We start from the raw sequence: 13,660 nt of genomic DNA, 5'->3' as shown, positions 1-13,660 counted from the left end.
TTTAAAAAAATCCTTTTTTTTTTTTTAACTAGAGATTGAGAAGAAAAAACACAAAAGCAACGTCTACTATTAAGCAGTCTAATTATAATGTTGTAAAGGGTTTACATACAACTGAAGAATGAAATAATTTAATGCTCATATCATTACACTTATGAACAGGAAAGGATGATGTACAGTCTGTTTTAAAAATGTACAACAACAACGCCTGAATGTCAAAAATAAATTATAGTTCAAGAACAATGCCGAATTATACATTTCCAAATCTGGTCACATCTACAATCACATTTATTGGACATAGTAGTTCAATTTGCAGAACCGACCAGCTAGCCAGGGTTATCTTTAGTTATCTACTAGCCAGATATATTGAATCTGGCAAGTAGACGACAAATAAAAAGAAAACATCCATGGTGCGCAGTAAGAAGATATGCAGATAAGACTTATTTCAGGGCGTTAAAAGAAAACACGTTATTGCCTTGATTAGTAGGTTGCGTTTAAATGAAACCTAACAACTTTTCTTACTTCAAACGCGTACTTGCAAGAGATATGTGCATGCTTATCTCTCATCAAGGCTCTTCCATTTCAACCACAATTTCAAATAAAACTTTCTCTGTGTCTTTTAAACTCTGTCTGAAGAGCTGAGTGTGTTGCCATGACACTTCACCCTCTCCTCCTGTGAGCTCCGCCTCCACAATCAGCTCTTCGCCTCCAGACAGTCTTGAAGAGGAGTGCAGTTCACCATCTGTGAAAATAAAACCCATTACTAATATTATAATCAAGCTTAATTGGTGGCAATCATGTTACATTTAAAAAACGTTTCAGCTCTTGAAGAAGAGAGCCTTGATTTAACCTAATACACGTCAAGCAGTGAGACTGATACCTCCAGGGAACTCTATGGTAGTCTCGGCGGAACGTAAAGTCCAACGCACGCTGCCTGACTGGAAGGTCTGGCTTAAGGCTCGGACTGAAGTGGACTTGATCTTCATCCCTACTGGAGCGCAGTTAAATTTCCAGCTTATCCTTCCAAAGGGAGAGCCCTCTGTTCGTGCCAAATACACCTATAATCACAGAGTCAGCACAGTAAGTACTGCATTTAAACCCAAGTAAATGTGTTCTTTAGGACAATGGCTAATATGACAGAAAGGCCTACAAGTAAGAATGCAAAAAAACTGTAATTCTGGTCAGTGTGATTAGTCGAGCATTTTTTTTTATGTTGTGGCCTATACACTACCGTTCAAAACGGGGTCAGGCCTTTTTTTTTTTTTTTTTTTTAAGAAATTACTACTTTTATTAAGCAAAGATGGTATTAAATTGATCAAAAGTGACAGTAAAGACATATATATTGTTACAAAAGATTTCTACGTTTTTAACTTTCTATTCATCAAAGAACCCTGAAAATGTATCATGGTACCTATAAAAATATTAAGCAGCAAAACCATTTTCTACTGCAATAATAAAAATAAGAAATATTAGTTGAGCACCAAACAGATCTTTTAAATGGTAATAATATTTCACAATATTACAGTTTTACTATATTTTTGATAAGATAAATGCAGTCTTGGTGAGCAAGCTTAAGAGACTTATGTCAAAAACATTACAAAAATCTAACTTTTGAATGGCACTGTATAATAAATCTATAATACTTTGCCAAATTTTGTTAGAATTTAGAAATTTAAAGAAAATAAGAGTATACAAATGATACTACCAGGTTAATATTAAACAATATTTAAAAAAAACATGATATACAATGAAGTAATAAAATGTAACATTAATTGATATCATTAAAATCAGTAAAATTAGATTGAAAATAGATATATCACTAATATTGGTTAAATAAAGAAAGGAATTTGCCTTCATCTTCAAAAAAAATAAATGAAAGAAACAAACCATCTGCCAGTCATGCTCCTCTTTCCGGAAAATATTTTCTGTCCTCCAAGCACCTTTCTGCCATCCTGGGATAGTCTCTTGGTCATTGCTCAGTCTGAAGTAACAGTTTTTGGTCATGTTGTAGCAAATGTGAAAAAACTTGTTTTGCTTCTCAGATTCGGAAGGAATGAAGACACATTCTTGTGCATTCTGGGAGGAAACATACATAAAACTAAGGTAAGTTAATTTACTATGCGTGTGTGTGTGTATACTTTGTACAATTATCTTTGTGAGGACCAGTTTGAGTTTTAGACCATTGGAGTGACGACAAAGAGAGTAAAGTGAGGACATTTTGGCCGGGCCTCACTTTCTGAGACCCCTTTAAAGGCCTGTTTGAGGGTCAAGACTTGGTTTTAGGGATAAGGTTATAATTAGGTTAAGGGTAGGTTTAGGGTAAGGGGTCGGGCTAGGCACTTAGTTGTGATGGGTAAGGTTAGGGTTAGCGGCTAGAGATTGCATTGTGTCAATGAATGTCCTCATAAAGATAGATGTACAAGAATGTGTGTGTGTGTGTGTCTCTATCCATTTATTGAAATCACTCCAATGGCATAACCAGTAATGAAACATTGTGTTCCAGTTGAGCATCTCACCCCTTTAGAGTCACTTGTACCAGTCTCCCCTCGAGCTGCTCTCCAAGCTTGAGATCCTGAGACCCGACCGCCCAGCTCTCCAGATGTAGAGGTCTTGGGAGAAATAAACTCTACCAGCTCCACCAACAGTCTTTGCAACAACTGCTTCTTCCTCTCTTCTCCTAGAGACTGCTGCCTCTACACGTATGGAGTTGTACACAGTGACCATCAGATACATTTTTTCAAGGCAATGATGAAAGGAGCCGTATTTAGATGAGGGCATGAAAATGAGAAACTGACCGTAGAGTTGAGCTTGTTAATCGTATGAAGCAGCCATGTCTCCTGAACCTGTGTGCGTCTGGAAAGGACCTCTGGGTGTTTACAGGAGTACCTCCACGTCACATCCACAACCTGGTCCTTAGAGAAGCCCAGGACGTAGGAGAGTTTCTTCCCCCAGCCGACTTCATACAGGAGGGGTTTATCACATGCGTTCTCACAAGGGTCACAGTGTAGCCAGCGATGCTGTGACTGAGAATACACCTCCGTCCACACGTGATCTGAAAGCAGGACAAAACTTTGTGTTTCTATTCCCAAATGATATCATTGTGGTACAGTAAAGGCCCAGATAGTCAGTACTCCAAGCAAAATCGAAGAATTAACTGATGTGACGTCATTTCAAACTAATCCGGTCAAAACAAAGTTCATTTGGAGTTTGTTTCGGGATTTCGATAGCTTGCCAAAGCAAACTTCCTGGAAAAGTCTGTCTTTTCCTAGTCTGTCTGGTAAAGTCTGTCCCTTTGAACTACCATTTATCCATGGCGATTATGTAATAGGTAGGTACAAACTGTTGTCATTCTAATTGAAAGCGACACTGACATTGTTTTTTCATATTTAATACTGTAAGCGGTTTCCTTTAAAGCTTTTGTATAAAGTACTATTCAAATAAACGTGAACTGCAGAGTTGGTGATCAGATGCTTTTTTAACTGCTGTTTTCTGTTTTGTCACTGTCACTTTTTCTTATGCGTTTATTTTGTTATTGAGGGGAAAGCGTGCAGCATATATTTACACATTTATATAAATGAGGCTCCCAGCACAGGATGCTACTTCTTTTTACCCATAAGAGAAAAACAAACAAAAAAAGAACTTTGCTTGGAGTATTTTGGGGCGTTAAAGCTGTAAGATTTCTACCTGTGCTGTCCCAGATATATCTGGCCTCAAGGCCTAAGGCTCGGCAGAACAGCGTGAAACAATTGGCCCATTCCCCACAGCGCCCTCTCCTGGTCTCTAGAAGCTTCTCTGGGTTATTGTACCTGCAGAAAGGAAAAGTAATGTGAATTTGCAGTAATGACATGAATAACATTGCTCTTTTACATACCAAAGCACCATAAAAGTTGTTTTAGAGAATTCTGATCTATTCCTCACACAAACCTATTTTATGATTTTATAACACAACATACAGATTCATAGACTAGTTTTGTGGTAGTTTTATAGTGTTTTTTTGGAGCTTAAAGGATTAGTTTGGCAAAAAATTTAAATTCTTTCATTAATTACTCGCCCTCATGTCAATCCAAACCCGCAAGTCTTTCGTTCATCTTCGGAACACAAATTAAGATCTTTTTAATGAAATCTGAGAGCTTTCTGTCCCTCCATCGACAGCCTACACAACTACCACTTTGAAGCCCCAGAAAGGTAGTAAAACATCTTTAAAGTAATCCATGAGACTCCAGTGGCTTATCCTCAATTATACAGTATGAAGTGACGCGAATTGCTTTGTTTGCGCAAAAAAACTGAATTTACCACTTTATTTACAAAATATTAATCTGCAACATGTGTTCAGGCAACAGCGTCTGCTCTTGAGCCAACACAACATGCATGCGTCGTGGCGCTCTTGTGAATGTGTGTTGGAGATTAAGTTTTGTATTTTGAGCGTAGCTGTCTATGGAGGGACAAAAATCTCTCAGATTTCATCAAAAAGATCTTCATTTGTGTTCCGAGGGTGAACGAAAGTCTTGCGGTTTTGGAATGACATGAGGGTGAGTAATTAATGACAGATTTTTGATTTCTGTCACTATATAATTACAGTGAGGAAAATAAGTATTTGAACACCCTGCTATTTTGCAAGTTCTCCCACTTGGAAATCATGGAGGGGTCTGAAATTGTCATCGTAGGTGCATGTCCACTGTGAGAGACATAATCTAAAAAAAAAAAAAATCCAGAAATCACAATATATGATTTTTTAAATATTTATTTGTATGATACAGCTGCAAATAAGTATTTGAACACCTGTCTATCAGCTAGAATTCTGACCCTCAAAGACCCTTTAAAGTCTGCCTTTAAAATGTCCACCTCCACTCCATTTTTTATCCTAAATTAGATGCACGTGTTTGAGGTCGTTAGCTGCATAAAGACACCTGTCCACCCCATACAATCAGTAAGAATCCAAGTACTAACATGGCCAAGACCAAAGAGCTGTCCAAAGACACTAGAGACAAAATTGTACACCTCCACAAGGCTGGAAAGGGCTACGGGGAAATTGCCAAGCAGCTTGGTGAAAAAAGGTCCACTGTTGGAGCAATCATTAGAAAATGGAAGAAGCTAAACATGACTGTCAATCTCCCTCAGACTGGGGCTCCATGCAAGATCTCACCTCGTGGGGTCTCAATGATCCTAAGAAAGGTGAGAAATCAGCCAAGAACTACACGGGAGGAGCTGGTCAATGACCTGAAAAGAGCTGGGACCACCGTTTCCAAGGTTACTGTTGGTAATACACTAAGACGTCATGGTTTGAAATCATGCATGGCACGGAAGGTTCCCCTGCTTAAACCAGCACATGTCAAGGCCCGTCTTAAGTTTGCCAATGACCATTTGGATGATCCAGAGGAGTCATGGGAGAAAGACATGTGGTCAGATGAGACCAAAATAGAACTTTTTGGTCATAAGTCCACTAAACGTGTTTGGAGGAAGAAGAATGATGAGTACCATCCCAAGAACACCATCCCTACTGTGAAGCATGGGGGTGGTAGCATCATGCTTTGGGGGTGTTTTTCTGCACATGGGACAGGGCGACTGCACTGTATTAAGGAGAGGATGACCGGGGCCATGTATTGCGAGATTTTGGGGAACAACCTCCTTCCCTCAGTTAGAGCATTGAATATGGGTCGAGGCTGGGTCTTCCAACATGACAATGACCCGAAGCACACAGCCAGGATAACCAAGGAGTGGCTCTGTAAGAAGCATATCAAGGTTCTGGCGTGGCCTAGCCAGTCTCCAGACCTAAACCCAATAGAGAATCTTTGGAGGGAGCTCAAACTCCGTGTTTCTCAGCGACAGCCCAGAAACCTGACTGATCTAGAGAAGATCTGTGTGGAGGAGTGGGCCAAAATCCCTCCTGCAGTGTGTGCAAACCTGGTGAAAAACTACAGGAAACATTTGACCTCTGTAATTGCAAACAAAGGCTACTGTACCAAATATTAACATTGATTTTCTCAGGTGTTCAAATACTTATTTGCAGCTGTATCATAAAAATAAATAGTTAAAAAAAATCATACATTGTGATTTCTGGATTTTTTTTTTTAGATTATGTCTCTCACAGTGGACATGCACCTACAATAACAATTTCAGACCCCTCCATGATTTCTAAGTGGGAGAACTTGCAAAATAGCAGGGTGTTCAAATACTTATTTTCCTCACTGTATGTCTACAGCATAAACATGTATATAAAAAAATATGATTTTGTGTACCTCAGAGCAAAGAAAGTAATACAGGTTTGCAATAACAAGATATTCAACATCATTAACAGTGCAACTTCTTGATGAGAATGAAAAAGCAGATGTACCTTGGGAATCTATTGGGGAGTTGGCAGGTGTGACAGAAGTGGTTCTCTACACGGCCTGCATCCCAGCGTTGGTCATCACTTGAGGGAGGGAGGGATCCAGAAGGCTGGGTTTGACCTCCACACCGGCTACATGGCAGACTGTCCACCCAGGAAAAGAAGTCACTTTTGAACCATTGCAACAGGTCCAGAACAAGCATGTCCTCCTCACCTAAACCGCACGCTGTAAGTGGAACACAACACATAAACATGAGTCAGCTTCTGATAATCTGGACTGGAGTCTTTATTTCATGCAAATATAAATCAGTTTAAACTTATTGTTCAAAATGTCTTCTTTGCATTAAACTTTTAAATGGGGAAAATATATTAATACGGTTTAAAGGGTCATGAAACCCAATTTTTTTTTTGAGATGTTAACAGACAGGTTGCACATCAATGAAAACAACAATAGCACTCATGTTTATTATTATTATTATTATTATTATTATTTTATTTTTTTGGAACCATTTTGTGCTTCCGGTTTAAAAAGGAAAGTTGATCCAACATCATGAAAAGTGAATTAAATGTAAATAAATCCGATTTCGTTTACAAGTATACGTGTTAATTCGGAGTTGTGATATCATGTCTTGCTAACCTGGATCTGCATCCTCGGCTTGTTTCAGGCGTTCTTTAGCCCTGGACCTGAGCTCTTCATGAGGTATGCAGTTCAGTGCCTTCCGCTGCAGTTCAGGGCTCTCGTATATCATCACATGTTGGAAGTTTGACTGTACAGTCTTTAAGAATGTCACGCTGCTCGACTAATACATCAGAAAACAAAAAGAGAAACAAGGCCAGTCTTCCAACCATTTATTTTCTATATGGTTCTCACCATTATTCATTTCGCTGTTTTATTTGGTGGTGCAGAAAGTTTATGATATCATCCTTGAAGGAATAGTTCACCCAAAAATAAATGAATTACTCACCCTCATGTCGTTCCAAACCCGAAAGACTTTCATTCATCTTCGGAACACAAATGAAGATCTTTTTTTATGAAATCTGAGAGATTTCTGTCCCTCCATTGGGCAGCTACGCAACTACCACTTTGACGCTTCATAAAGAGATTGTAAAACTAATCCATTTGAATTGAGTGGTTTTCTGAAGAGACACGACTGCTTTATATGATGAACAGATTGAATTTAGGCTTTTATTCACACAGCATTCATCAACTCACACATCAGCTGTGGTAAACGGAAGCTCAAGCATGTTTGCTTGATGTACAAGAACCAATGAGGTTCATTCTTGTGTTACGCAGCACGTTTGAGCTTCCGCAAGAACCAATAAGGTTAGTTCTCACGCATCAAGCAGGTTCAGTTGAACTTCTGTTAATGTTCGCTGATCAATGTTTATATGTGAATAAAAGCCTATCTTGTCTCTTCAGAAAATTTGGACTAAACCGCTCAATTCACATGAATAAGTTTTACAATCTCTTTATGAACTTTTTGAAGCGCCAGTTGTGTTGAGGGACAGAAAGCTCTCATATTTCATCAAAAAGATCTTCATTTGTGTTCCAAAGATGAACGAAAGTCTTACAGGTTTGCAACGACATGAGGGCGAGTAATTAATGGCAGAATTTTATTTTTTGGGTGAGCTATCTCTTTAAAATAAAACAAATAGCTAACCCTATACAATGAAAAATAAGAAGTAGGAAGAAAAAAGAAACTCACAGTGAAAGGTAAAGCAGCTGGTGCAGGCGTAGGGACTGCAGTGGCAGACGCAGGGCCTGCAGAAGGAGAGGAGGGTACGGGTACTGGTGGTGGTGGTGGTGGGGCCGGATTTGGAGGAATTCTGGCATTTTGTGGGTTGGATGCCGCTTTGCTCGTACCAAGCCTCTGGTCTCTTTCAGCGGCAATAGTCTCCCGCACCTGCCTCAGCCTCTCCACAGATGCTGACTTCGGAAACACCAAGTGGGTTTCAGCCTAACGACGACATACAAATAGCACATAAAACATGTGATGATGCTTTGAAACCATAAAGGTAACTATATGTGCTTATACATCACTAACCTCCTCAAATCCCATCTCAAAGAGACATTCAACTGCTCCTTTGACAGGCAGAAGCTTGGTGGAGAATGTTGGGTTTCCAATGCGGATTGATCTGTATTTATCCTCATTTGGGTTCCTACAAAGCACATGCACAAGATCAAACTAAAAACTGAAAGAAGAAAAAAGAAATCCAGCGACAGAAATAATATGCAGTTTAAAGGTCACATACAATATGATTAATGTAGGATAGGGAATTAAAAAACTAGATAGTTGGACAGACTGTCCTATGGACAACATACATAAAGAAGAGACTGTCATTTCCAGTAATCAGGCATAACAACATTCCACCCGGGACTCTCTCTGAAATGTCTCCGGAACACTTCACTTACCTAAGAATGTTGTCCGCGTATGTAATAAGCAATTTAGAAACATCCAAAAACAACTCGTTAGGATTTTCGCACAAAGCAGTGACTCCTTGAGACCCAGACATGGTTATACATTTAACTTCTACAATTACAGTAAGTAGTACATGACATGTACATCCGTGAGATAACACGTAACCGCGTTCAACTCAGTTGCGAATTTATAGCTGTCCTTTATGCGCCTGGTAGATATTCTCGAGAAAGAAATTGTCTGATATATTGACTTGTGGTTTAATTTTTGATATAACTATAAAATAAACAAAAATGTCTTTACATATATTTTTAAGTGCACTTTTGGCACAACTGAATCATCTGTATGCAAGCATCGATGGGCAGGAGATCTCAGAACGACTTCAGAAATTATGGCATGATAAAAGTCTTTTAAAAGTCCTGTCAGCTATTTTTATTATAATGATAATTTCCTCTTTGTAAATTGTGCTTGAAATGATAATTTTACACCAAAACACACGATAAGCACATTTCACAGGATTTAAATATAATATATTATATAATTATTATAATAATTGGATAATATATTACAATAAAAATAAACAAATGTTAAAAAATATATATTGATATAGCTAATATTATTTGGGGAGCTCTTTACACATAGAATGTAATGGTCAGGCTCCTACCATTTTCTTGTTCTATTCATTCTTGTACATATCCATGTATCTGTGCGAATGTTGAATAAGCGTTTATCTTGATAATATATATTATTTTTAAACAATTGTTATTAGTATTTGTCTATCTGTCTATTATATGTCTATGCAGCAACATGTAGTCCGCAACAAATTTCCATTCGAGGAAAATAAAGAAACATTCATGTCTATTCAGTAGTTCACGAATATACATATCTTTTTATTTATAGTCTATCCAATCCATTCATTTTTGGCTCATGTACAAGATACCTGTTTAATTATTATATTATACCTGTTCAATTATTTTTGAGCAATCACTTTTTCATGCTGCACAGCTGAATATATTATTTCTCTATTTATATATTTTCTGTCTACATATTTAATGTATTTGTTTCCTATTTTTTTTTTGCTTTATGTCATAATATTATTAATTTACTTATTAATATTGATAGATAAGTGAAGTATTTTCCCTGTTTTTAATTCTTACTGTACTTTTGTTAACCATAATTCACATAATTCCTAGTTCACTTTTAATTGTGAATGTCTATTTTTTATGTTTATTTGTATATAATCGTAATTAAAATTCTCAGCAAGTATCAGTTCTACATTTATTTTATAAGACTGAAAAAATAATCCAATTTCCCAACTTCTGAATTTCTTTGATTCGTGTACTCTGCTAAAAGCTTCTCCCCCTCTCTCTCTCTATTTTTTTTTTTTATAGTCTATGGCTAAAAGCTGATCTCAGATCTGCCGGTAACTTCTTGTTCCGGCCAATAAGGCGCGCGAAGCTTTTCAGCCCAGGTAGCGTGCCATCACACTGAGTGAGTAAGTAAGTAAGTAAGTCTGTAAGTTTAAAAATAATATCTACTGCAATAATGTTTACCTCACGATGTTATTTAAAATCACGAATTAATATACGTTCGTTTAACTTTACCAAACAGCTAATCTTCAGTGGTTTTGTTTGCAGCTTCAGCTACACGTGGAATATTCTGTTCAAACTTAGGCGGGAGCCTTTATACGGTTAAAAACAATGGCAGAGAAACCGATGTGGGAGCAAATCGGCAGCGGATTCGTGCAACACTATTATCAGCAGTTTGATTCAGACCGCGTGAAGCTCGCCGACCTGTATGTAAGTGCAAGTAAATGACTGTCATTGAACTTCATTATCTCGCGCGATGAGTGTAAGTTTCGTAAACCATAAGTATTTTGTTTTAATCCAATTTAGCTCTTATTAATACGCCATTCTGTGCTTGTATGCCTGATTATGGTATACTTTTTTTTCTCCTTTAGACTGATGCTTCCTGTTTGACATGGGAGGGGGAGGGATTTCAAGGGAAGGCCGCAATCATGACCAAACTAACTGTAAGTTACATTATTTTACTCCAGTGTTATGCACAGTTGTCTTTCTAAGTTTAACAGAATGTGTCTATCTGCAGAGCCTTCCCTTTCAGAGCATTCAGCACAGCATCACAGCTCAGGACCATCACCCGACTCCAGACAGCTGTGTCATGAGTATGGTCATGGGCCAGCTCAAAGTAAGATGTGATCAGAGATTGCATTTATTAAAACACATGTTTCATCAGGCAACTGTTTGTTTGTCAAAATTGATTAATTGGAAGATGTATGTGTTTTTGTTCAAAGAAAATGGCACATTTTAATACCTTTCAAAATCAGGGATATTATATATGGGAGCTTGTTTACAGTCGTCATAAAATCCAAAAAGTGTGTTAGTCTGCAATGAGTGAAGGATGGAGAGGAGGTGCGCTAAAGTAAAACCCCACCCTCCATTCAGTATTTGTTTCTCTCCAAGTAGGGCTCACTGCATCCTGCATTGGACATCCAACCCCACCCACATCCAAGTGTGATATCAGAAGCCTCACCCATGTCCAATAGACCTTATGTGCCAGAGAAACGAGGGCGCCGCCATCTTTAGAATATTGTCTTTTAACTTCAGTTTTTGCTGTCGCTCTGTATATTTCTATGGCATTGCTGTCCAGGAGTAATTAGCTTTTGAAGTGGATTTACTTATTGTAAAGTTAACGAAAGTTATCATGAGGACTTTAATGTTTAAAGCAGATGACTTAACAAATGTCAGTCGACCGGGAAGATTTTAAAACGAGCTGTTCATTCATAAATACGCAAAATTGCTGTGAAAATACAGACCGGAAGTCAAAAGACAACGAGCGCAGCGCTGAAAAGGGGAGGGGCTACATAAGGTCTATAGGCAGGGTAGGTTTTAGGAGTTTCAGAATGTAGTTTCTAGATTAAAGTGTTTTTTTAGGCGTAAGGTTACAGTGACGGGTAGGTTTAGGGATCAGTGTTTGGTGTAGGCAATCAGTACTGTGATTGACATGACCAATAAAATCTTAAGAATCGGCTGCAGGGCGGAGTTCCCGGTGAACTGATTTGGGAAAAATCAGGCCAATGAGAATGTTCCGTATTTGGACTTGGGCGTGGCTTCTGACATCACACTTGGATGTGGGCCGGGTTGGATGTCCACCGCAGGCTGCAGCGAGACGCTTCTCTTTCACTTGGAAATACGTCACAACACTGAAGTGAAGTCGGTAAACTTCCGGTTTGCGGGGATTTTAATAAAAAAATAAAAACCGTTATTGCTGACTATTTATCTCAAAGTTCTGACTTTTTTTCCTAGCAAGTGTTTATTTCTCACAATATAGACTTTATAACTCGCAATTGTGAGTTTATATCTCAATTCTGAAAATATCTTAAAAAGTCAGAATTGTGCATTATAAACTCCAAATTAAGTCAAAATTGTGAGAAAATCTAGCAATTTTATATATGTATGCAATTTTAGATGTGTGTGTGTGTGTGTTGTCTATAAATATATATTATATATATTCCCGCCCCCTGCTGCCCCGCCAAGCCCAGCCCTGGCCCATTGTTGAGGTTGACCTCACAAAATTAATTTTTCTTCCTTAACATTTGATTAAATAGTACTAGTGTAATGGTACATGTGTTCGTCCCGCAAATTGTTTGTGTCTCTTGTGTACAAGAAATCAGCGCTGTAGCTTGACCACCAATAATCGCAGGAAGCTCCGCATTTTTTAACTTTCTATAAGAAACTGTCATTTTTCAAATTGTCAATTTTATCACGAAATTAAAAAAAAATAAATGACGTTTTGATGCTCTTTAATGTGGCGACATCACTTTGTAGGTGCCTCAGTTTTGTTAAATGTTAACAAAATGTTAATGTTTTGTTAAGTGAACGCGATCAGCTCTTCAACATTACATAATAAAAGTCCAGAATTATGAGAAGTTTCAACTACTTTTTTTCAGTGGCAGAAACAAGCTACCATAATTATAAATAGTTATTTATTATTATTATTGTACACAGTAATGTCTTACAGTGTAGGCTGATCATGAACATTTATATTGTTTTTGTGTATTTTTACAGGCTGATCAGGACCAAGTTATGGGCTTTCAGCAGGTCTTCTTGCTGAAGAATGTAGATAGCAAATGGGTCTGCACCAACGACATGTTCCGATTAGCTCTTCATAACTTTGGAGCATAGTATTTAGTATTTACAGTCCATGCAACTTTTGTATCCGGAGAATGGTTACACATTTCACATTCTGAACTGGTTTCATCTTACTTTGCCAAAGATCTTGAAGGTCCATGATCATCTCCAGATAAGAAAAAGACATGTTAAAAACAACTGATTATAATAATCGTAATTTGTATGTTGTGGAATGCACTGTGTGAAATTAACTTCAATTTGATAATAAATTTCCCATTCATACAATCCATCTTTGAGTACGTATGCTTCTATATTTTGGTAAGACATCTTGGATCTTGATTTATGATCATCTAAATGACACATTTTACATCAAACAATCAAAGCCATGACAAAAGTATTAAAACTAGTAGAAAAACATTGGCTTGTAAGTTCATAAGAAATCATTTCTGCCATTACAGAAAAAAAAACAAGAACGTTTTTGTCTGAAGATTTAAAGATTGTCTATCCACCAATGCATAACTACCAGTTTTAATCAAAGACTGCATGTAAAACAAATAGTTCTGATACTGGATGCTGATTGCTTGGTCAATACTGTATAGTCAAGTGAAGTGGTTTATTGTCATTTCTGTCAGAGGAAGTAACAAAATACAAGGAATGAATGTTAGTCATAACAAGGCTAACATTTCCATATGTGACCAGAATACACAGGCAATAAAAAAAACTAGATACAAATAGAAACAAGACAAATACACAGCAAAGTAGCTGCTGCGCAG

At 37.6% G+C, this 13,660-nt stretch overlaps 2 protein-coding genes across 5 annotated transcripts; one reads left to right on the top strand and one right to left on the bottom strand.

Annotated features, from left to right (window-relative positions):
* Positions 1-64: 64 nt before the first annotated feature.
* On the bottom strand, positions 65-9,123 carry ngly1 (N-glycanase 1). Its single transcript, XM_081377300.1, has 11 exons — positions 8,736-9,123; positions 8,368-8,482; positions 8,029-8,280; positions 6,960-7,122; positions 6,329-6,548; positions 3,682-3,803; positions 2,793-3,049; positions 2,514-2,690; positions 1,885-2,073; positions 878-1,055; positions 65-739 (listed from the first exon to the last, which is right to left on the bottom strand). Exons 1-11 carry the CDS (start codon positions 8,834-8,836, stop codon positions 564-566), a joined length of 1,950 nt encoding a protein of 649 aa, XP_081233426.1. The 5' UTR covers positions 8,837-9,123; the 3' UTR covers positions 65-563.
* Positions 8,059-13,176, top strand: nutf2l (nuclear transport factor 2, like). 4 transcript variants are annotated; one of them, XM_081377328.1, is made up of 6 exons: positions 8,059-8,338; positions 10,131-10,234; positions 10,377-10,538; positions 10,700-10,771; positions 10,846-10,944; positions 12,825-13,176. In XM_081377328.1, exons 3-6 carry the CDS (start codon positions 10,440-10,442, stop codon positions 12,939-12,941), a joined length of 387 nt encoding a protein of 128 aa, XP_081233454.1. In that variant the 5' UTR covers positions 8,059-8,338; positions 10,131-10,234; positions 10,377-10,439; the 3' UTR covers positions 12,942-13,176. The 4 variants fall into 4 exon arrangements, with proteins under 4 accessions (XP_081233454.1, XP_081233452.1, XP_081233455.1 ...); XM_081377326.1 differs by having other exon boundaries at positions 8,060-8,338; positions 10,131-10,242; XM_081377329.1 differs by lacking the exon at positions 8,059-8,338 and having other exon boundaries at positions 10,154-10,230.
* Positions 13,177-13,660: the final 484 nt, after the last annotated feature.

Source organism: Scardinius erythrophthalmus (genome assembly GCF_964197995.2).
Source record: "Scardinius erythrophthalmus genome assembly, chromosome: 10".
Lineage (NCBI taxonomy): Eukaryota > Metazoa > Chordata > Actinopteri > Cypriniformes > Leuciscidae > Scardinius > Scardinius erythrophthalmus.
Note: the sequence above shows the minus strand (reverse complement) of the source record. Positions and strands in the feature narration are given on the sequence as shown.